The 22,428-nt window shown below is 48.1% G+C and overlaps 1 protein-coding gene across 1 annotated transcript in view; it reads right to left on the reverse strand.

Moving 5' to 3' along the window:
• Positions 1-22,428, reverse strand: part of LOC147684347 (protein bicaudal D homolog 2-like) — a 130,752-nt gene that overhangs the window by 49,940 nt on the left and 58,384 nt on the right. Inside the window, exon 7 of the mRNA XM_086940248.1 lies at positions 1,592-1,743. Within this exon, the coding sequence (XP_086796374.1) occupies positions 1,592-1,743 (152 nt within the window). The remainder of the gene's footprint in view (positions 1-1,591; positions 1,744-22,428) is intronic.

Raw genomic sequence — 22,428 nt, forward strand, 5'->3', positions numbered from 1 at the left:
CCAAGCTGGAACAATGAAGCCCTGAAGGGCTAGCAAAAAAAAACAAAAAACACTGACACATCTAGATCAGAATGTACGTCTTTCAGTGCCTGTCCTCTGGTTGCCCTCCTAGAACTAGAACAGAGGGAAGCAGTCAGTTGATCTGGGAACCATTTGAACGGGAAGTTCATGGCAGCACTCCAAATGAGATGTCACGAGTCCGCTGAGCAAGCGAGGATAGTTTTGGTACAAAAATGCAACAAGCTTTAAATATATTCAATTGGTATTTTGTAAATGCTATCTGGAGAGATGGCTAAGTGGTATAATATTTATTGGTACAGATGTATCTCACTATTGGGGAGTGGGGGGGGGGGAGATCTTGGCACTAGGCTGGCCAAATTACAGTGAACATTTTCATCTATCACACAGCTTACAGAGTTTCAGACTAGGAGACATGAGAAGGTAAAGAGTTAAATCGAGTTTTGATCCTTTCCTTTCGCTCTAGTTGAACTTGCACGTGTCATGACTGAGATATGACTTGGGATTCGGTGGCAAGTTGGCGAATGTGTCTGAAATTTCAATTACTGCTGACCAAGACCTCCAGTGTCCTTTGTCAGTGTAAAAGAAGAGAAGATACTGACTGAGGGAAAAACATAGCATGCTAGAAAGATCCAAGGTCTCCCAATGGTGCCAGTTGACACTCCTTCATAGCCTTTTCAAGATGGGAGTACAGATCTCACACAGGCATTCAAAGTTATGCAGCTGCAGTGAGTAATCAGGCAAAATGGGGAATATGGGATATTGGTGTGGCGGAGCCTGAAGATGATTGCAGCCTAAAGCCCAAGCCTCTGACCCTTTGCTCCTCTTTCCATCCTTCTCATCTATCCCACGTCAGTGACATGCTCTACTTTGGTTTTTCCTCTTACTCACCTGAGCTGCCGGGAAGGACACCAAAAGGTGGGACATCGACGCCCACCTGGGCTACGAAAAAAAGAAGAGACTCCGATTCCGGACCCAATCACTAGACCGCGGAATAATGCACAGCATAGTGAATCCAGAAAGATTCACGCTGCAAAACAATCTGTACCAGTTAAGCTACACATGCACGGAACAGGCAAAAGTTAAAGCATTGTCCAACTTCGTTTGAAAGGGTGCTGTAAAGGGCAGATCGTACTGGGTCCAGGATTCAAAAGGATGGCATACTCTCCGCTTTAAGCTTAATAAGCAGCTCACCCATGAATGAGTTCTACAAATAGCGGATGTGCTGGTTACTGTTAGATGAACATCACCGACTCAGAGTATTTTGACATAGTGCTCTATCTATAATTACAACATATTGATCTGGGAGAACAGAATGGCAATTCAAAAGGCCACACTTCGACCTAAAAATCAAACTGAACATATGTTGGCCCAATTTCCGTCACCAGGGGCAAGTATTTTGTGGTACCGACTTGCGTCAGTAACTTCTCAAGATCCAACCATGTGGAATATTGTCAAACGTCACACTATATCTCTAATCAAATGAAGTTATTTCTGGAATAAACCCACAAACAGCAGCAGCCACATTTTATACCAACAGATCCCAAGTTCAGTGAACACAATGGGGGCTTACCTGCTAGCGAACACTGCTCGGAGGGAGGAGAAGGTGGCAGCATCTTCCTTCAAAGCCTTCAGCTCGTGCCTCAGCTTCAGCATGGTTTCTGAAATCAGACTCTTTTCATTCTCATACTTCCCCTTCAAGTTGGCGAGGGCAACTTCTGCAGTCTAGATAGGAACACAATTCAAGCCAGATGAACCTCCAGCTTCTTGCACGGTTGGTCTATACTCAAACCCAGGTACACCGGACAGTCCACCAGCAGAAACAGCCCCAAGCAGTTTGTAAAATAGTTCAGGGGGCTAACTGCCCACCCAAAGGCCTGGATGGTCACAGGCAGTAATCGTGGGTAATAACACCCACTAATATCAGTGCCTAGAGATTCTCTAGGCACTGACATTAGTCAGATATTTTTTGTTAGTGTAATCAATAGGGATTATCAATCGAAATTCAATGGCGCTTTGGGCATGCATGCATGCTTCCCCAACACTTGAAATGAAACATTAAAAACCTTTCCGGAGAGTTGTTTCTGATTGCAATCAAACGTCACCACAATGCTCCTAAATCCACTGACTTCCTAATCTTGTGGCAGGAACAATCTTGTGGCCAATAACACTTTGCCATTAAGGGTACAACTCAATACATGTTTATAAACTAGAATGGGACGATACTGTATTTCCTCTGTGCATATAAGAAAATAAAATGCAGATCTTCCAGTGCAACATGTGACCTAGGTTTCCTTTGGCTTGTCTAGAATGCCGTGCAAGGCTCCCTCCAGAATGTTGTGGCTTCTCCACAGCATCTACCCAAGAGGAAACTCTGAAGCTACCATTACTTTTAGAGAAGAGCTAAAATCTTCATATCAACTAGAAATGGATGTTTGGATTTTTCTGTGGGAAATGATATACAAAAAGTCACACTGGTGCAAACAACTTCATGATTATTGTGGATAAACCACTCTACAATTCAATTTCCAAGAGCAACGTCGTGCAATTCTTTTGGTCTTCTCCTTACATTACACGTGGTCTTCAGTGGATTTGCCCTGCACATGTGCTGGACTACTCAGGAAGCCTCAACAATTCCCAGGAGAAATCTTCATTAGAACACTACAAACTTTATTGCTCTTAAATAAAAATAATTAGTGAATTATCTCAAACTGGGCATACGAAGAGTTTGGAATGTTTACATAAAATCAAACACTATTCTATCGCATCTTTCCACCGTATGTGCCTACACCTCTCTGTACAGACCGTGCCTTATGAAGCAGAGTTGACGAGACAGCGAACTGCTATGTCTGCAGCTTGATGGAATAAATGGCTAATATTGCAGCCATTTTAAGTATAGTTTGAGCAGAATTATTTGATGGAAGTTATAACAGCAGTATACTGCAAGGGAACTCTAAGACTCAAATGCATTTCTGAATTGAATGCATCTTGAGCAATACAGGATGGAGTATTTCAAACCGTGCTAAGATGAATGCAGGAGTTAACTGAATTAAAAATGGAAGATATACTGTAGAAGTAGTCAGAAGTACAACCATGTAAGTGACCGCATCATAGTGTCAGTTAGCTCTCGAACCTTGAATCGGTCACATCCGGCGTGCAGAACACAACAAGCTGGTATAGCATTCCACGCAGGCATCACAAAAAGCAAGTGAAGCAGATGTAACACATTTCCTCCCTTATAGCACAAAAGTAACATTTTCAAAAGGATGTATGGCGTTACAACGCATGCTTTTACCACGCATGCCGTTACAACGCAGTTTTTACAACGCATACCATTACAACGCATAGCGCTTTGGGGTGCTGGATAGTGAATAGTTTAATTTACTATTCCAACTCCAGTCCCCGTGGATAGTAGGGAAGGTGTTCGATAGTAAATTAAATCTATTCCCTATCCTACAGCGCCCCCCAGCGCAATGCGTTGTAATGGTTTGCGTTGTAATGGTTGCGTCTTAATGGTAGTGTGTTGTAAAAGTTTCGTAGTAAAGGCTGTTTACCTTTTCAAAACGAGCAAAAGTAACCTATGGGAGTAAACGTGGAACCATAATAACCATCAACAAATTAAATGGAGAAAAGAAATTATGTTTAATATAACACAAAGTTGAAAATAAAATAGGTTTCCGAGTCATTCTGGAAGATCTTCTTATTGCAGATGGCACATCCATGACAGGAGTATGTTCCACAAACTCACCACTATCAGTAACTACAGAGGAAACGTCACCATTCAAAAGGAAACACTGACACTTTCCATTCATACAGGAACTCCCGGACTCTCTTGATAAGGGAATGTGCGGTGCCTCACATATACTATACTATAATTAGAACCAGGGCAACGCTCTTCCCGTTGAACACTCGCTTCCAACTTCAGAATATCCACAGGTTATGAAAATGAAACAACTTATCTAGCCCAACTGCTCCTTTCTCACCCTCCTTACCCTTTGTTCCATCAATGTCCACTAAGCACATTGATAGGACTTCTATTCACTCGGACAACACAAACAAGAGAATAAAACCTGCATCTACCCTTCGGAAGGACACCAGGATGACAAAATCTCAGAGAAAGTCCAACCTAAAACAAAATTTTTTACATGTGTCCCAATTCTTTCTTCACTCTCCTTCTAGACATTTTCATCATGTCTCTTTCACTGAAACCAAATTGGTCACGTCAACCTTAACTTTACTAGTGATATAGCTGAGAACACATTTTGTGACTTGATCTTTAAGCTGCAAATGTTTGATAGGACCAATGCTTGCCATGGAACGTGCTGCGACATAGTTCCTCACCCTAACCCAGAGTGTCTTTTCCAGGTCTAATTTTGAAAATAACTCCAATTGTATGGTGTCCTTCACAAACGTATTCACTCTCTCTGCCACTCCATTACTTTAAGGACCGCACAGTGCCACTGTGTAATGTTCAGTTCCAGCAGCTGAGAGACATTTCTGACAAGAGACAAACTTCGTTGTCAGAAATGAGGGTGCAAGGAAAACCTTTAGCTGTAAAGGTTTTTGTTCAAGGAAACCTGCCTATTTCAGTGCTTGGTTCCCTAAGAAATGTATAGTGCACACATTTGCAATGGAAAACTACAAGAACAATTGGGAACTTATTGCCAGAAGGAAGACAATTGAATGGGCCTATGACATCTATTGCAAGTTTCTCCCATGCACCATTAAAAAGTTCAACAGACACCAATGTGAATACGCAAACTCTTGCCATGCTTGGCCCACGCAAACAATATTCCACAAAATGTTTGACAAAGTGTGAAATGCTGGCCACCAATACCTTTTGCAAAGGCTTTTCTTTGACTGTCATAACTTGATGCCCTACCTGTGTAAAAGAAATCCATCTATTTGGAGACCCACAAGAAGAATGACACTCACCTTTAAGAACAAATTCCGACTCAATAATGAGCTTATCTTGAACTTTCATTTATGATTGCAAATCTCCCTAGAGGCAATGCACCATGGGCCACCCTTATAAAATACAGTTCTTCGTCTCTTCAAGCACACTATCTGCATGCATAGTGGCCAAATATTCATCATAGGTGATAGCATTTGCAGTCACAAGATTGTCACTCAACAAGCCAATCACACGTTCAGCGTACACAATCAATGAAACATCACTAGTACTTTCCATTGCAAATCTTGACAAGAAACCCATCCTACCATTATGTCGCCCTGGACCATAACGAATTTCAAAAGTTAAACTCATGGCAATAGCAGGACTAGTCTTGGAGATGCTCTGCCCATACCATTTTCACCCAGAAGATCAATTAAATCAAGTTCCTCCCTCTCAATCACGCTGTAATGTTGTTCTGAACTCTTTGGCGCCATAGAAACAAAAGCCACAGTGTACTCTTTCGCAACTGCCATCCATCTGCTTTAGTACAGCAACAAACCCCTTATAACTTTACATCAACAGCCATTACATGTTCCCTTTAATCTACGGCTACATAGCAACTGCACTAACAATTTGTTTTCTCAAATGCATGCTTTCCCACATCGGTCCAAACAAATTGCTCCCCCTTGCACAATAGTTTCTTCAATGGTTCAGTGATGATTAAAACCACATTGCCTAACACATTATTTAAAGTGACTCAAAATGGACTACATGTGGTCAACATACAGGCTGGGGAGAATCCAGGATAGCCTTGGCCAAGATGAGCCAGATACTCGACACAGTTAGGTGAACAATTTCATTTATCCTCTTTTAAGGTCATGTACTGCCATTCCTTTCTAGGATGCTTAGCAAGCGATCAAGAGCGAGATTGTGCTCTTCAACAGTGCTAGTAAAAGTTGGGATACCATCCTGAAATGCATTTACTCTTGCTCTGCTCAAACCTCTGCACAAATCGTACACAAATTACTAAAAACAAAAGCTGCTGAGGCAAACAGGAAAGTATCTGCAAATATAGACAAGCATTGGAAATGCGATAGGTCTCGCATTAGAAAAGTTGGAGCTATTGGTATTGTAAATATAATTCCTTCTTAAGTTCTTTTTATGTTTTTAAAATATTAAAACTATTAATATTGTTCTTTGAAATGCCAATAGTTATAAAATTAGCTAATGTTACACCTATAGCATTAGTAAAGCTACATGTTTAGTTTTCCCCTAACTTACATGTATTGATATTACAAATTTCAATGGCTTTGGTCTGCTTTGAGTGTTGCTGTGGTGGTGTGGATTTGTGTTGTTGTGGTGTAGAGTGGTGCTGCGCTGAGTGTTAATGTGTTGCTGCCTAGTGATAATGTGGTGGCGCAGAGCGGTGCTGTGTTGGTGCTGTGGTGTTAGTGCGGGCACTGCTGCTGGTGGTATCTGCGAGACCTGTGTAAGTAAATGGAGAGGGAGGGAGAGAGTTGGAAGAGAGTGAAAGAGGCAGAAACATGGAGAGGAAAAGAAAGAGCGAAGGTATCTGTAAGCTGAGAGATGTGGCATAACAGAACGCTCGCTAGTGCGGGCACTGCTGCTCGGGGTATCGGCGAGACTTGTGTAAGTAAATGGAGAGGGAGGGAGAGAGTTGGGAGAGAGAGTGAAAGAGGCAGAAACATGGAGAGGAAAAGAAAGAGCAAAGGTATCTGTAAGCTGAGAGATGTGGCATAACAGAACGCTTGCTAGTGTGGGCACTGCTGCTCGGGGTATCGGCGAGATTTGTGTAAGAAATTGGAGAGGGAGGGAGAGAGTTGGAAGAGAGTAAAAGAGGCAGAAACGTGGAGAGGAAAAGAAAGAGCGAAGGAATCTGTAAGCTGAGAGATGTGGCATAACAGAACGCTTGGTAGTGCGGGCACTGCTGCTGGGGGTATCTGCGAGATTTGTGTAAGTAATTGGAGAGGGAGGGAGAGAGTTGGAACAGAGAGTGAAATTTGCAGAAACAAGGAAGAGGAATAGAAAGAGCGAAGGGATCTGTAACCTGAGAGATGTGGCATAACAGAACGCTCGCTAGTGCGGGCACTGCTGCTAGGGGTATCTGCGAGACTTGTGTAAGTAAAAAGTAGAGGGAGGGAGAGAGTTGGAAGAGAGTTAAAGAGGCAGAAACGTGGAGAGGAAAAGAAAGAGCGAAGGGATCTGTAAGTTGAGAGATGTGGCATAACAGAACGCTCACTAGTGCGGGAACTGCTGCTCGGGGTATCGGCGAGATTTGTGTAAGTAATTGGAGAGGGAGGGAGAGAGTTGGAAGAGAGTGAAATTTGCAGAAACGAGGAAGAGGAATAGAAAGAGCGAAGGGATCTGTAACCTGAGAGATGTGGCATAACAGAATGCTCGCTAGTGCGGGCACTGCTGCTGGGGGTATCTGCGAGACTTGTGTAAGTAAATGTAGAGGGAGGGAGAGAGTTGGAAGAGAGTTAAAGAGGCAGAAACGTGGAGAGGAAAAGAAAGAGCGAAGGGATTTGTAAGCTGAGCGATGTGGCATAACAGAACGCTTGAGGTACTGAACTGCTCAGATAAACAAACGTGGAAAGATGGGGGAAACAGGGTCCCCAACACGGAGAAATGCTGGGCGGAAGGGGATTCGAAAAGCAGCACCCTGGAGATGGGGAGAGGGTGTGGCGCAACGGCAAGAGCAGCCGCCTTTGGATCTGAGGAACTGCTTTCGAGTTTCGGTGTCAACTCAAAATGCTCTGACTCTGGGCAATTGAATAGTGTAACTGGTGCTCATGTAAAACGCGCTAATACCTTCGTGCCGAGTCCGAAAACGAGAGAATTGGCATTGCTGTGGGGAGGGGGGAGGTGAAATGCGACACGGCCTGTCGAAATTAAAGCCTTTGATGCAGCAGGGGGCGGAGCGGATCCCAAGTGAAGCTGCTGGCGGCAGATGGCTGGCTTTCATGTGCACGCGCTTTTTAGGGCTTGCGCTTGCGCAATGACCTAAAAAGCGCACATGCACTCCATGGAATCGCCAGTGGTTAAACTCTGGATAAGCCACTATAGAGCTTCGCCAGCTATGCACATGCGCATCAGCAGGCGAGCCCTAAAAAACCCTAAAAGGAGTAATGAATGTGGTAAAGTTACTTGGACTCCTCAAAAAAGGCAACCCAGTGGCATGCTGGCTAAGTCTATTTAGAAAAGGGGGTGGTGATGAACAGAGTGTCTGAGTTAAACAGACCACTCTTACCCAGTCCAAAGATCAGGGCTTGATCCATCACCGTTATTTATCTCACTGCCCCATCTCAGCTCAGAACCTGGCTATATGCAAATCAGTCTGTCCCTGGCCCAGTGCATCATGGGAACAGGGCAGACTAAACTACCAAGCCAATTCTTCACCAGAAAGGAGACAAGCTACCGGGGACCGGTTTCTGGCATTTCAGCCTTCTTTGGCCCGGCTTGCTTGAATCCTGATGGAGCAGTGAGAAAGGGACTCATGTCTGAGTATACCCTGCCACACCTATAGTGGCCAAAAACGATTTAGAAAAGGGGGTGGTGATGAACAGAGTGTCTGAGTTAAACAGACCACTCTTACCCAGTCCAAAGATCAGGGCTTGATCCATCACCGTTATTTATCTCACTGCCCCATCCCAGCTCAGAACCTGGCTATATGCAAATCAGTCTGTCCCTGGCCCAGTGCATCATGGGAACAGGGCAGACTAAACTACCAAGCCAATTCTTCACCAGAAAGGAGACAAGCTACCGGGGACCGGTTTCTGGCATTTCAGCCTTCTTCGGCCCGGCTTGCTTGAATCCTGATGGAGCAGTGAGAAAGGGACTCATGTCTGAGTATACCCTGCCACACCTATAGTGGCCAAAAACGATTTAGAAAAGGGGGTGGTGATGAACAGAGTGTCTGAGTTAAACAGACCACTCTTACCCAGTCCAAAGATCAGGGCTTGATCCATCACCGTTATTTATCTCACTGCCCCATCCCAGCTCAGAACCTGGCTATATGCAAATCAGTCTGTCCCTGGCCCAGTGCATCATGGGAACAGGGCAGACTAAACTACCAAGCCAATTCTTCACCAGAAAGGAGACAAGCTACCGGGGACCGGTTTCTGGCATTTCAGCCTTCTTCGGCCCGGCTTGCTTGAATCCTGATGGAGCAGTGAGAAAGGGACTCATGTCTGAGTATACCCTGCCACACCTATAGTGGCCAAAAACGATTTAGAAAAGGGGGTGGTGATGAACAGAGTGTCTGAGTTAAACAGACCACTCTTACCCAGTCCAAAGATCAGGGCTTGATCCATCACCGTTATTTATCTCACTGCTAAGTCTATGGCCCAAAAGCACAACTTACTAATTGTGTAACGATATATCTGTAAGAGACATTAGTTAGTGATAGATTCCTTACCTTAGAATATCCCCAGACGTCAGACTAGATCCAGAAACTTTTGCATAGCAAAACCCATCCGCGTCGGTAGGCGTCGTCCGCGGCTCCGCGTCCGTCGCCGGCGTCATTAGCGCCAGAATGACATCGCCGGAGTACTTAGACGCAGCCCTCACGCGCTGACGTCAGTTCTTATACACGGCTTTTCTGCGCCAGATACGCAGAGCCATGATAGAACCAACACTGGTGCCATGAAACTAGGGCCCTGAAAGGGGATGACTTTAACCCTAGATATCAGTTCGCAGAACGAGGAGGATGTGTGGGTCGGTAAGGAATCTATCACTAACTAATGTCTCTTACAGATATATTCTTACACAAGTAGTAACTTGTGCATCTGAAAGAGACAGAGTGATAGATTCCTCACCTTAGAATAGATACCCCAGCAATACCAACCCCGGTGGTGGGTCTGCGAACCAATAATCACACCAGAAAGTCCTGGAGGACGGAACGGCCAAAGAAGCCATCCCTCCGGACTTCGCTGTCCAGGCAGTAGTGTCTTGCGAACGTGTGCTGCGAGGCCCACGTAGCTGCTTGACAGATGTCCTGCAAGGGGACTCCCCGGCCCAGGGCAGTAGTAGTCGCCGTGGCCAGAGTGGAGTGGGCCCTCAGCCCAACAGGAGGTTCCTTCTTAGCCAAAGAGTAACACGCTTGAATGCACAACACGATCCACCGAGAGATGGTCCGCTTGTGCACCGCCCGTCCTTTCTTAGCGCCCACGTAACCAACAAAGAGTTGGTCATCCACCTGGAACTGGCGTGTGCGATCCAGATAGTAAGAGAGCGCACATTTGGGGTCCAGACGGTGGAGCCCCTCTTCCTCTTTCGAGGGATGCGGAGGCAGAAAGAAGGTGGGCAAGTTGATGGACTGCCCGATGTGGAAGGCTGTGACTACCTTGGGCTGGAAAGAGGGTGATGCCCTTTAAGAATCTGTTTACAATGGGGGACTTGAACAAAGAAGGCTGATCAGGTAGCCTTAAGAAGGATGAAAGGCAAGAAAGGTAGCCCTTGATAGTGCCCAGAGCAGAGCCTTGCTGGGCAAGAGAAAGAAGGAAGAAGAGAACCTCAGAAAGAGGGGCATTGAGAGGATCCACAGCCTTTGCTGTGCACCATGCCACAAATCTGTTCCACCTGCAGGCTTATACCGACTTTGTGGAGGAACGCCTGGCTGCCAGAATGACATTACAGACTTCAGGAGGCAAGTCAAATGGCCTCAACTGTCGCCGCTCAATCTCCAAGCATGGAGGTGGAGACTGGACAGGTTCTGGTGGAGGACCGTCCCGTGCTGCTGCGACAGAAGGTCCTCCTGAAGAGGCAGACGAATCGGGGGAATCGACTGACATACTGAGTAGCTCGGGATACCAGTACCTTCTCTCCCAGTCCAGAACCGCAAGGATGACATTGGCCCCTGTCGCGCTTGATTTTCTTCATAACTCTGGGCAGAAGTGGTATAGGCGGAAAGGCGTACAACAGACTCCACTCGCGACGAAAAGCGTCTCCGAGCGAGTGCCGCCTTGGAAATTCCAACGTGCAGAACCGATGACATTGCACGTTCTCTTCGGTGGCGAATAGATCTAACCAAGGCTCTCCCCACTGCAGAAAGAGGCCTTGCGCCACGTCCGAGTTCAGACGCCATTCGTGATCCATCATGCACCTTCGGCTGAGCTTGTCCGCCCTGGCGTTCAGAGAACCTGCCAGGTGTTGAACCACCAGGGTCACGCCCTGATGTTCCAGCCACTGCCAGAGGCGCAGAGCCTCCTGGCATAGGGTCCACGACCCCACCCGCCCTGTTTGTTGCAGTACCACATGGCAGTGGTGTTGTCCGTGAACACCTGCACTAAATTCCCCCTGACAGAGGGGAGGAATGCCTTCAGTGCTAGACGAATCGCCCGAAGTTCCAGAAGGTTGATATGGAGCCGGGACTCTGCCGAAGACCAGAGGCCTCTGATCTCTGCCTCTCCCATGTGGCCTCCCCAGCCCTGGAGGGACGCGTCCGTCACAACTACGTGCTTCGTTTGGAGAAGGGAGAGGGACTTGCCGCTGACCCAATCGCAGTCCTTGAGACACCACTGCAGCGGTCTCGTAGTGCCCTCCGAGATCATGACATGGTCGGACAGGTTGCCCTGATGCTGGGCCCACTGAAACTTCAGGTCCCACTGCAGAGCCCGCCTCCGCCACCTGGCGTGATGCACCAGATAGATGCAGGAGGCCATCAGCCCCAGAAGCCGCAGCGTCAACCTGACCGAGACCCAGGATAAAGGCTGAAAGATTGGAATCAGAGCCTGAATATCCCGGACCCGCTGTTCGGGAGGATAAACCCGAAACTGTGCAGAGTCAAGGATCGCTCCGATGAAGAGGAGCTTCTGGGAGGGGCACAGGTGTGACTTCGGCACATTGATGGAAAACCCCAGCTGGTGCAGGATGTCCGCCGTTGTCTAGAGGTGGCTGACGACTGTCTGGGGCGAGCCCGCCTTCAACAACCAGTCGTCGAGGTAGGGGAAGACTGAAACCCCTAACCTGCGCAGATGAGCTGCGACCACCGCCATCACTTCCGTGAACACCTGTGGGGCGCTGGTAAGGCCGAAGGGGAGCACGGTAAACTGAAAGTACTCGTGGCCTACCGTGAACCGCAGGTAGCGCCGGTGGGCCGGCAGGACGGGGAAGTGGAAATAAGCGTCCTGCAAGTCCAACGCTACCATCCAGTCTCCTGGGTCCAAGGCAGCTAAGACCTGAGCCAATATCAGCATTTTGAACTTCTCCTTCCGGAGGAAGCCGTTGACGTTCCGTAGGTCCAAGATAGGGCGCAGGCCCCCTTTGCCCTTCTTGGGTACCAGAAAGTAGTGGGAGTAACAACCACACCCTACTTCTGGCCCAGTAACGCGCTCGATGGCCCCCTTGGCAAAGAGGGCCGTAACTTCCTCTTGCAGAAGTTGCAAGTGATCCCCCGACACGCGGTGGTATTGCGGTGGCATGGCTGGAGGGGTCGCCTCGAAGGGGAGGAAGTAGCCCCTTCGGACGATTTGCAGCACCCACATGTCAGACGTGACAGTGCGCCAGTGGAAGTGGTGATGGCGAATCCTGCCCCCCCACTGGCGTCATATAGGCCTGAAAGCACGGACTAGGAGGGTTTTGAGGCGGATGCTGCAGGGGCAGGTGTGGACTGGCCTCGCCGTTGTCCCCGACCTCCGCCACGGCGGTTTCCACGGCCGCCACCGCGCTGTGTACTAGTCTGCGGTGCGTGGCTGGCAGCACGTGTGGGAGCGCCCCTTCCTTGGCCACGAAAGGAGCGAAAGGCACCCGTTTGCTGGCGAGGGGCCGAGAGGCCCAAGGACTTGGCCGTAGCCCTGGAGTCCTTAAAACGCTCAAGCGCATGGTCTACCTTGTCGCCAAAGAGGTGACGGCCATCAAACGGCATGACCAGAAGGGTGGCCTGGACATCAGACGAAAAGTTGGCGGTCCACAACCAGGCATGGCGTCGAACTGCCACCGTTGTTGCCATCGCTCTGCCCAGTGAGTCCGTGGTATCCAGCCCACACCGGATGGAATAGCGTGCCGCATCTCGACCCTCCGCAAGGGCTTGGGAGAGTTTAGTCCGGGCCTCCTCCGGACATTGTGGCAGCACGTCCTCGACCGTGTCCCACAGAGTGTGGGTGTAGCGGCCCAAGAAGCATGCGGTATTGACTGACCGCAGTCCCAAACTCCGGGACGAGAACACCTTCTTACCGAATTGCTCGTACCTCTTGGAATCCCGATCGGGCGGAGCGGTAGGTAATGCGGTCTGGGAAGTAGAGGCCTGGATAACCGGGCGCTCGGGGGTGGGTTGGGTGGACAAGAAGCAAGGGTCACCCGGAGCCGGGCGGTAGCATCTGGCCACGTTCCTATCTACAGGCTGACCTGTAGCGGGCTTGGACCAAGTGCCCAAAAGAACGTCACACAAGGCCTCATTAAACGGTAGTAGAGGCTCAGCCGAGCTTGCCTGCGGTTTAAGGACCTCAGTGAGGAGGTTAGCCCTCACGGCTGCGATGGGGAGCTCTAGGCCCAATGCCTTGGCCGCCCGCGTCAACACTACACTTTAAGCAGCCCCCTCCTTCGTAGCCACGGTTGGAGGGGAGACAAAACCAGTGTCTGTCGAAGTGTCCAGTCCACTGGCATCCCCAAGCGCACATGTCCAGTCCTGTTGAGACTGGCACTCCTGTGCCAGAGGGTTCACAGACCCCTCCCAATCTCCCTAGTCACCCATCTCCTGAAGTTCAGGTTCAAAGGGTGGGGCCGGTTCGTGGAAGTCAAAGTCTCCATACGACGTCGAGAGCGGCGCCGCTCCGGCGCTGGAACCGAATCGAGAGCAGGATCGGGAACGGCGTCGCCGGGGGCGACACCCTAGGGGCAGGAGTCAGTGAGGTCGACCGGCGACGACCCGGAATCGGATCCAGTGGGGGCCTGCGGCGCCGGGACCGAAGTCGCCATTGGCGCCGGAGCATCCAACGCCGTCAGAGCCGAAGTACCCGACCCGCTGGGCCCGAAGGCGCCACGGAGCCTGGCGGAGGAGGGAGACCTCATGGCCATGAGGTACCGCTCGATCTCCTCTGGCGTCCCATCGTGCCCATGGACCGGAAGGTGCGGGGCAGGTTGCGACGTCCACGACTCCGTCTGAGCCGCGTTAGCTGGTGTCAACCGAACCCCGGCCGCGTCGCACGGTCGTCCGGGTGGGTCGGAAGAGCGATGACGCCTTTCCGACCTCATGCCTCTTACCTGAGGATCTTGATCCCGAAGACCGATGCCGACTCTCGGAACTACGAGGGCTCCGACCCCACGACCAGTCCCTCGACCTCCTGTAGGACCGGGACCTTGAACGGCGCGGGGCCGACTGCCGGAACTCAAGTCGCTTGCGGGACCGCTCCCGCCTAGCCTCAGACGTCAGGGCCAAGATAGGGCGCAGGTTCGGTCGTCGTGGTTGAGCCCTAGACACGGCGATGGGGGTCGGTAACAACCCATCAGTCGGCTGCACTTGGAGCAGGGTTTGAACCTGGGCATCCCTACCGGCACCGTAGGAGTCGAACGACTCGAGAAAAACAGATCAAAATATCAAAAAAGTTTAGTCAAAAAGTGACTAAGGGGTAGAGGTTCTCCGGATCTGCGCTAGCTGGCGCAGAAAAAAGAAGAACTGGCGTCAGCACGTGAGGGCGGCGTCTAAGTACTCCGGCGACGTCATTCCGGCGCTAACGACACAGACGACGGACGCAGAGCCGCAGACGACACCTACCAACACGCAGTGGTATTGCTACGCAAATGTTTCCGGATCCAGTCTGACGCCAGGGGATATTCCAAGGTAAGGAATCTATCACTAACGTGTCTCTTTCAGATATGCCATGCATCACCAATCTGTGCCAAAATATCAAAGATCTACAGCAATGGCCCCAAAATTCTTTTGCTGAGCGAACTAAGGTCAGCACAAAGTCTCATCTCTATTTTTTTGTTTGGGAGACTATCGCTGGTGCAACCCATTTTGATGTACTCACCAGTCCAATCATATTTTCAAACACAAGTTAATCTAAATGTAGACGCGAATGCTCGCTGATGCTTAAAGGTAAATGTCTGACCTCTTGGCCAACCAGAACAGCAAAGTCTTTAAAAACAATACCATTTTCAAATCCCCTAACAACCTGAAGTATCCTTGAACACTCACAGGTCAATGAAGTGATTCGTAGCACCCCACTCCCCGGCCTTTCGGCATCTGTAATGTTCTAACACACCGCAAGCCATGCAGATGAGTTAAGTGGGCCTGTGTTTCTGGCAAGGGCCAATGGACAACTTAAGAACATGTGCAGTAGCTCCATCCTAACTGTGTGGCAGAGTGGGCAGCTTGGCGAAACCTCAGGATAAATGTTATGAAGCTTGGCTGCGGTGTGGTACGCCCTGTGCAGGATGTTGTGCTGTATGTATTAGAAGCAGGCGTTTCAGTAAACCCTCTGAGTGTACAACATTGTTCTATCCCATTCTTTCAGGGTTAAAGCACATCCAATGCCCCCCCTCCTTCCCCCCACTACCAAGCCAGTCTGAGAGTATTCAGGGGATCCTGTAGTGTGTGTGCTAAGCCTTGAAGTGCCTGACAATCAGCAGACAGCCGCCACTCATTGAATGCATGGCTTGGACAAGCGGGTGCGAGTCAGGTTCTAAATCTACTATACCACACAATCTCGCCATCTCTCCCACCAGCCTCCCAAAGGCCAGAAAGTGGCCCTCCAGGAGGTCTGGATTGTCCACCATCTCAAAGAGAATAAAGACTACAACCAAGAAAAGGTCGACCAGGGTACATACGCCTGCCATCTCAAAAGCTCCACTTCCTCACAGACAATCTGTTCTCTGCATGCTTGCACGGAACTCAAGTGAACCCCAGGGGCATAGGGAGGCATATCTAGCATGAGGAAAGGGTCTCTTCCAAAACTGTCATATGCCACCTACAGGAGACCACTAGCAGGCGAGAGGAGTACTGCCCTAGGTAGAATTCTCACACTAATTGCCAGTCCCAGCTCCTCTATGTGTCTTCCTGCATGTCAGCGGTGGGTCATTGCATTGTGCCGCCAGGTAGTAATGTTCAAAGTTCACGACGCCGAGCCGGTCTCTCTCCATGTGGAGCTGCAGCTCAGTCATGAACCACGGGGGAAAATTGGTGGGGTCCTCCAGAAAGATTGCAATAGCACTGCAAACAGAGTTTGAACTTATCAATTGCCAACTTCAATCAGTGGGTTTGCTGTAACTTTTTGCGCCAGAGTGCAATAGCAGATGGATGGCCTGATAGCTGGCACCGCTGCCTTGTGCCTCCTTCAATCGTTAGTCAGTGGAAGTCTCCCATGCGCCCTATTTCTTGCTCTGCAGGCTAGGTGGTCTGACAATATCCACCCTCTGGTGTGCTCTCCAAGGTCAATTTTACACGGGAAATCATCCATGAAGCTCCAATCTAACCTATCAAATACCTGATGGCATCCAGGGAGATTGGGTCTCCCTGGATGCCATCATCCAGGAATATGGATTACAGGACAATGAACGATTTAGATACCACCAAGCGCAACACTGGGTCCTGCAACCTTGCACAAAGGCAGCAGCCAGTAGAGACTTATTTTCCATCTAAATGTTTCTCCTCAACCAGAATAACGAGACATGTAATTGTTACCCTCAACATGATGACATTAATTCGAATGCATGAGGTTACCAAGAATTTAATGAAAATAGGGTATGGTTCTGTTCGACAAGCAACCATGGCTACCCCGATGAGTATGTCCTCAATTTCTGTATGTGATCAACGTACAGCAGTTAAACCCCTCCATACACCCATCACCCCTCTCCCCATGCCTTACAAAGCCAGCGTGTTTATGAAAGAGTTTTGATGGTCTTCATGTTGTCTGCCTCTGGGGTAGTAGACTGCTGGATCTTTGGAGATGTGCGATTGAGGCTCTTCAACCATCCAAAATATCATCCTTTTGTGGGGTTTACAGTGAACATCTCTGCAGGACCTTTCACCTTACAGGGATTCTGTGCCGAGGGAGGTCAACCCATCAAGCATCTCCACTGTCCTCTCTGGGTGTACTCAGAAGTTGGATTGTATAAGCCTCAGTTAAGGATTTTGTTGCTTACGTTCATTCCTCCCACTTCAGATTTATGTCAATGGTGTGACCGCATAAATACTGGAGGCCTTTGCTCAGAGGGATATCCATTTCTGGAGGGGGACTAGTCTTGAAATATTTGCAATCCAACTTCATTGTAGGAGATCTACTTTCTTGTCCACTTTCATTACTCTTTTCTTACATGTATCTTTGAAATAGTGGAGGGAGGATACAATAGCAAGAGAGTGCTTCTACCCTCAGAACACTGGCAGAGGTGTCCAAGAAGGCTTCCCTGGACGTAGACCTTCACATCTCTCCCTTCAGCACACCTAGGTATGGCTCGTATACGGAAGCTGCGACTGCAAGGCCAGTTCTCCAAACTTCCTGCTTTTCATATAGTATGACAATCAGGTCGTTCAACTTTTATCAGTCGGGCTCTGAAATTCTCTATGACCAGTCTTTTCATCTTGTGCATTTGAGTGAATACACTCGCTCGCCAAGTTTTTCCACATCACTCCAAACTTCTTTTTGACATTGCGACTTTCATTCAGCTCATGGTCCATTTTTACTAGCAACTTGGGGCTACCTGTCACATGGTTTTGTTTGGCACTGGGAGGCATCTACCTTTTTCTAGGGTTCTGCTTGAGCAGGTCTTTAGTGGTGCGGTCATGCTTGTTTTTATCTGCAGCCATGATAAGACCGGGGCCGGTGCTCAGTGTACTGAGAGGAGACAGAGCTGTGGGGCAGAGCCAAGTCAAGGTCCATATTGAGAGATGCCCCAAGAAGCCCCAGGGCAATGGAGAGCGGGATCTGGCAAGGGCTACTATAGTGATAGGGGAACCCGCTATGTGGCCTTCACGCTTCCCTAGGGTGCTAGCCACTATCAAAAAAGCAGCAGCACTACGTTCTAGAGAACTTTACCAATATCTTCTTAGATCCTCCTTGCCCTCCTTCTTCACAATGTTACAATAGTATGCATTCCTAATACTTAAAACTTTAAACACTGTGATATATTTTTTTATTTAATGTAACCATGTATGGGTTTGCCTGTGCGCAGACACGGAGGGACTAATGGAAAAGCACACCATGGATGTCACAGTTAGCTAGGATGTGATGTAAGTGGGAGGGATTTATGAGGCTTGCTGTCGGTAGGGAGACCTGTACCAAAACCCCCTCAAGTACAAAGCTCCAAAAGCTGCACTACAGATGGGGAGATCATTTGTGGCAAACTAGAGTAGGTGTGGTCCGACAGTTACAAACTACAAGGATTATAACGCTACTGGCATGACACTGCCAGTCATCTACATGTTATTTACCCGAGCTTTAGAATTAATGCAGAAGGGCTGAGGTTTTAACAGAATTATCTTATCTAGTCTGAATTCTTCCATTGGAAAGGTCTCCACACTCTATTTTAGATCTCCCTTGAGAAAGCACATGCTCGGTTGCTTGCGAGACATTTTCAGGGGGCTTGGAGCCCATCCATTGCTCACCATCGGTTGGCCTTATCGTCACTCACTTCCTTGATTCTCTTTGGTCATTGCATTCCAGCTTCACTTCATGTTTTTGTGTTTGTTCCTCCTTGGGAGCATGGCCCAAGTTGTTGTTCTTGCCCAGTGTCTTTATTCTACTCGCCCTTTCAGAGCTACTTTTTCATTTAGTTGCAGCCCATCATAAGAGTCCATGTGTTTGCAGGTCTCAGCACCCTTCTCTCCTCACCCACCCACAGTGTTGCTTGCCCCATCCCACTCACCCTCCTCCCGCATTGTTAGTTACCTCATCCACTACTCCCTCCTGTGTTATTAGTAGTGCCGGCCCTACCTTACCTTGTTGGTGCTAGGTCCTTCCGCATTGCTTGCCCAAACCCTTCCACATTGTTGCTTGCCCGCCAAATCAATGTTATTGCTTGACCCGTCAACTTTATTGCTCCTTGCCCACTCCCTGCAGCATTGCTTTTGCTTGCCCTGTCCCTCCGGCTTCTCTCCTGCATTGTTACTTGCCTTTTCCCACCAGAAGAAAAGCACTATGATTTGGCCAGCGCTGGCTGCGACATAGCTCTTTTTTTGTGTCTAACTTTCAACCATGGTGCACAGCAGCGAAGTTCCTGTAAAACACGGCCAGTGCTCATTTCCATACGACGGGCTGCAGGGCACTCTTGTGATTTCAACTGCCAGCATCCTGCTAGCCTTGTGTACTTGTATGCTGCTGTGCACACACACACCACTGAAGAGCAGATCACAAAATATAAAAATGGAGTGGAGAAGATCACAAGGACAGAGGTACAAGAGGAGATAACCAGAGGAAAGCAGGGCTAATGAATGGTGCTAGGAAGAGTGATTGGGATACACGGAGGAAGGAGTTCATCATGGAGGAGGGGGGGGGGTGGTGCAAAGTTGTAGTGAGGAAAGACACAGCAAAGGGCATCAAAAGAGTTCACCAGGTGGAGGTAGTGAGAGAAGTTTATAAAGGTGATGTGAACAATGCTGAAATAGTTCCTCACTCCCTCAGATGTTGAGACAGGCTGTGTGGCCACATTTACCTTCTGGCACCGTGGACCAGGAGAGTCACTCTCCGCTTCTTGTGCCAGTGAGAAGCCCGGACTGAATACCAGATGTTTATGTAGCACGCAGACTGACATTCAGTCACTTCGTAGAAGACTTTGTAGTCACATGGCCAAGTATGAACAGCAAACCTTTCACTTCATCCCACATGAATCAGCATTTGCATTCAGACTTACAGTACTCATGCACTTGCGTCCTAGTAGCATGGGTTATTTTTATATTTGGATTAAGAGTTGAACTAAATAGTTGGCTCAGAATAGCTCAGCGAGCACAATAATTTGGTAAAGTACCAGTTCTAGTAAAGTTTAATTAAGGTAGCTGTTTTTTTCTATTATAAATATCAATTAATTTTTGTGGAGGGTGGGGCACTATTGAACAGTGAATGGCTCAAATTAATAGGCAAGTGAAAGGATGGGATCAAGGAGGTGCGATATTAGGAGAGAGGCTGACAATCGCTAAAAAGAGAAGAGACTAGAAAAAGGATGGTGATATTTAGGAACTTAGAAGGATGTTGTGAAATGAATTAGCCAAACAAAAACAAGGCATTCAGTTTTTTTCAATTGATCATTTTGGTAAGTAATGGAGGAGATGTGGTCTATTTATAGCCATCGCCATTTGACAGGAGAGAAAGTCTTGCAGAAGTGACCATACAATAAACACAGAAAGTACTGAACCGATACAGGAAACCTTTTGCAGAAGGTCACTAACTTGGAGAACCTACCATAGATGGAGCGGTCCATAAAGCCAAGAAGATCTCAGGCTCGCTGCCTCACATTCAACACTTGCTTACAGAGCGGCTCAAACCCCCACTCCAGTTCTGTTTCATTGTGCAATTAAGTTTATTAAATGTCTTTAATGAGAAACAAGTGCTGCCACCACAGGAGAAAACCATCAACCCAGTTCTGTGGTTCTCAAGTACACATAGCCTGCATTAACAATAGGTCCCACCTTCCTAGTATTTTAGGAGCATATAAAATTAATCTTCGAACCTCAGCGTGTAACTTTAATAATTAGGAGATGGGTTTCTGGGGATTCGATTAATAGAATAATCAGTGGAGCATCAAGAACTCGGGGTTTGGGAGTTCTACCAACTTTTAAAACTGGTTTCAACACGGTCGGAGGTTTCACAGTTGCAATACTCCAATCTTCCTTCAGCCCTCTTCTTACTTCCTTTAGTCCTCTTCGTACTTCCTTTTTCCAAAGGAAGCTTCCTGTTGCCCAATCCATACAAGACATGGTATCTCTAAATAGTCTGCCTCGATTAAATTTAACTGCTCAGCTTTTATTCCAGCACACACTTGAATCACTGCTATGCATCTCTGTGAACAATTTCTGACTTGCTACGAGTCAAGTAATCCGAGCTCTGCAATCATACTCAACTTCCCATACTTCTTACCGGAGTGTTGCTACTTATACCTTCACTTCCTACTGTTGGCCACTTCAATTTCACATCATGTGCCCTTTTCCTGATTGCAGTTTCTTCTTACACCACGCTTATTGTTTTATTCACTTGACATGGAAAGAGGACAACAGGGTTTCAAAAAAGAAACGTTTCTACAAGAGGGCCAAGTATATTAAAACAGAAGCAAAGACAATACTCCAGGATCAACATAAGTCATCCTAGCTTGGAGAGAAATTGGTATGAGTGAGATGAGGACAAGGACAAACTAATCAAAATGGCATCTAACCAATCTTGTACATTCAAGACGATTGATAGCTGTGAAGAAATGCAAACAAAGGAGAAGTGTGGAAATGGAGACCAAGTTTGGTGAGGGCATGCTCGTTGGACTGAGCATTTTTGGGACCAAAGTCCTCTCCGGAGCTTGCAAAACCTGGGTCACGACAACATGTGTGCCAACTGCCCCATGTCATTCTTTCAATGAGCACAGCAGTCTACGAGCACTCTGGAGCTTCTCCACACATTAGCAAGAAATATTTATTAACAGAACCTAGTTGATGGAAAGATATACACAAATGAGTAGGACCTGTTGGCAATGTCAACTGCAGTGAATGCCCTTTGTTTAAAATATCTAGGAATGCATGTCACTATGGACCCAAAGCTAACAGCATCTAAATATCACTGCACTCCTAGGTGCTTGTGGTAAGGACTTAAGATGCAAAGATAATATTCCCTCCATAATAGGGAGAGAAGCCTTATTCAAAATGACCAGTATACAAAACAGTGACGGATGGAATGCTTGCATTAATCACAGCCACAGATAATCACTCAGTGCCACAGCCCAATCCATGGTTATTCTGCACACCACGCCACCACAGTCTGGACCCAGCAGGGGGACCTGGCTTGGCATTTCAGGCTGGACTGTCCCAAATGGAACAGGGTCAAGACTGGTTTGTATATCGTTGTGTTCAAACTGAGGTGACATGGTGGGAAAAATTACGATGGACTGGAATGCGACCCAGAGTAACTACCAGTGGCTGAGGTTAATTCAAGCATTCTATCCATCCCTTTTTAGGTCGAGGACCGTAGGCTGCGCTTGCGCAGTTCGGTCCGGAGATTTAATGATTCTTAGAATGGGGGCTTGAACCCGCTCATCTTCTCCATTGGCTGGCTTCCTAAACGGGAGGGAGGGGCGTCACTCCGTTCAAGCCCCGTCTTTTTCCGATTCGGGGGCATCTTTTTTCGCTTTTTTGTTTTCTTCCTCTCCTCTTCCCATTGGCTAGAATTTTACCTTCCATCCAATGGCAAGAAGAGAGAAAGAAAACCACGCCCCCGAATCAGAAAATTACGCTGCTTTCTCAGAGGCATTTCTGCCTCGCCTCGGAGAAAGATGGTGGTGTCATGGCGTTGTGCAGGTAAGTTTTTTGCCGTCTGTTCCCTTGTTGTGCGTCTGTTCCCTCGTGCTTTCCGCACCCCCCCTCGTTGTGCATC

This window comes from Lissotriton vulgaris, chromosome 10 (genome assembly GCF_964263255.1).
Source record: "Lissotriton vulgaris chromosome 10, aLisVul1.2, whole genome shotgun sequence".
NCBI classification, from domain to species: domain Eukaryota; kingdom Metazoa; phylum Chordata; class Amphibia; order Caudata; family Salamandridae; genus Lissotriton; species Lissotriton vulgaris.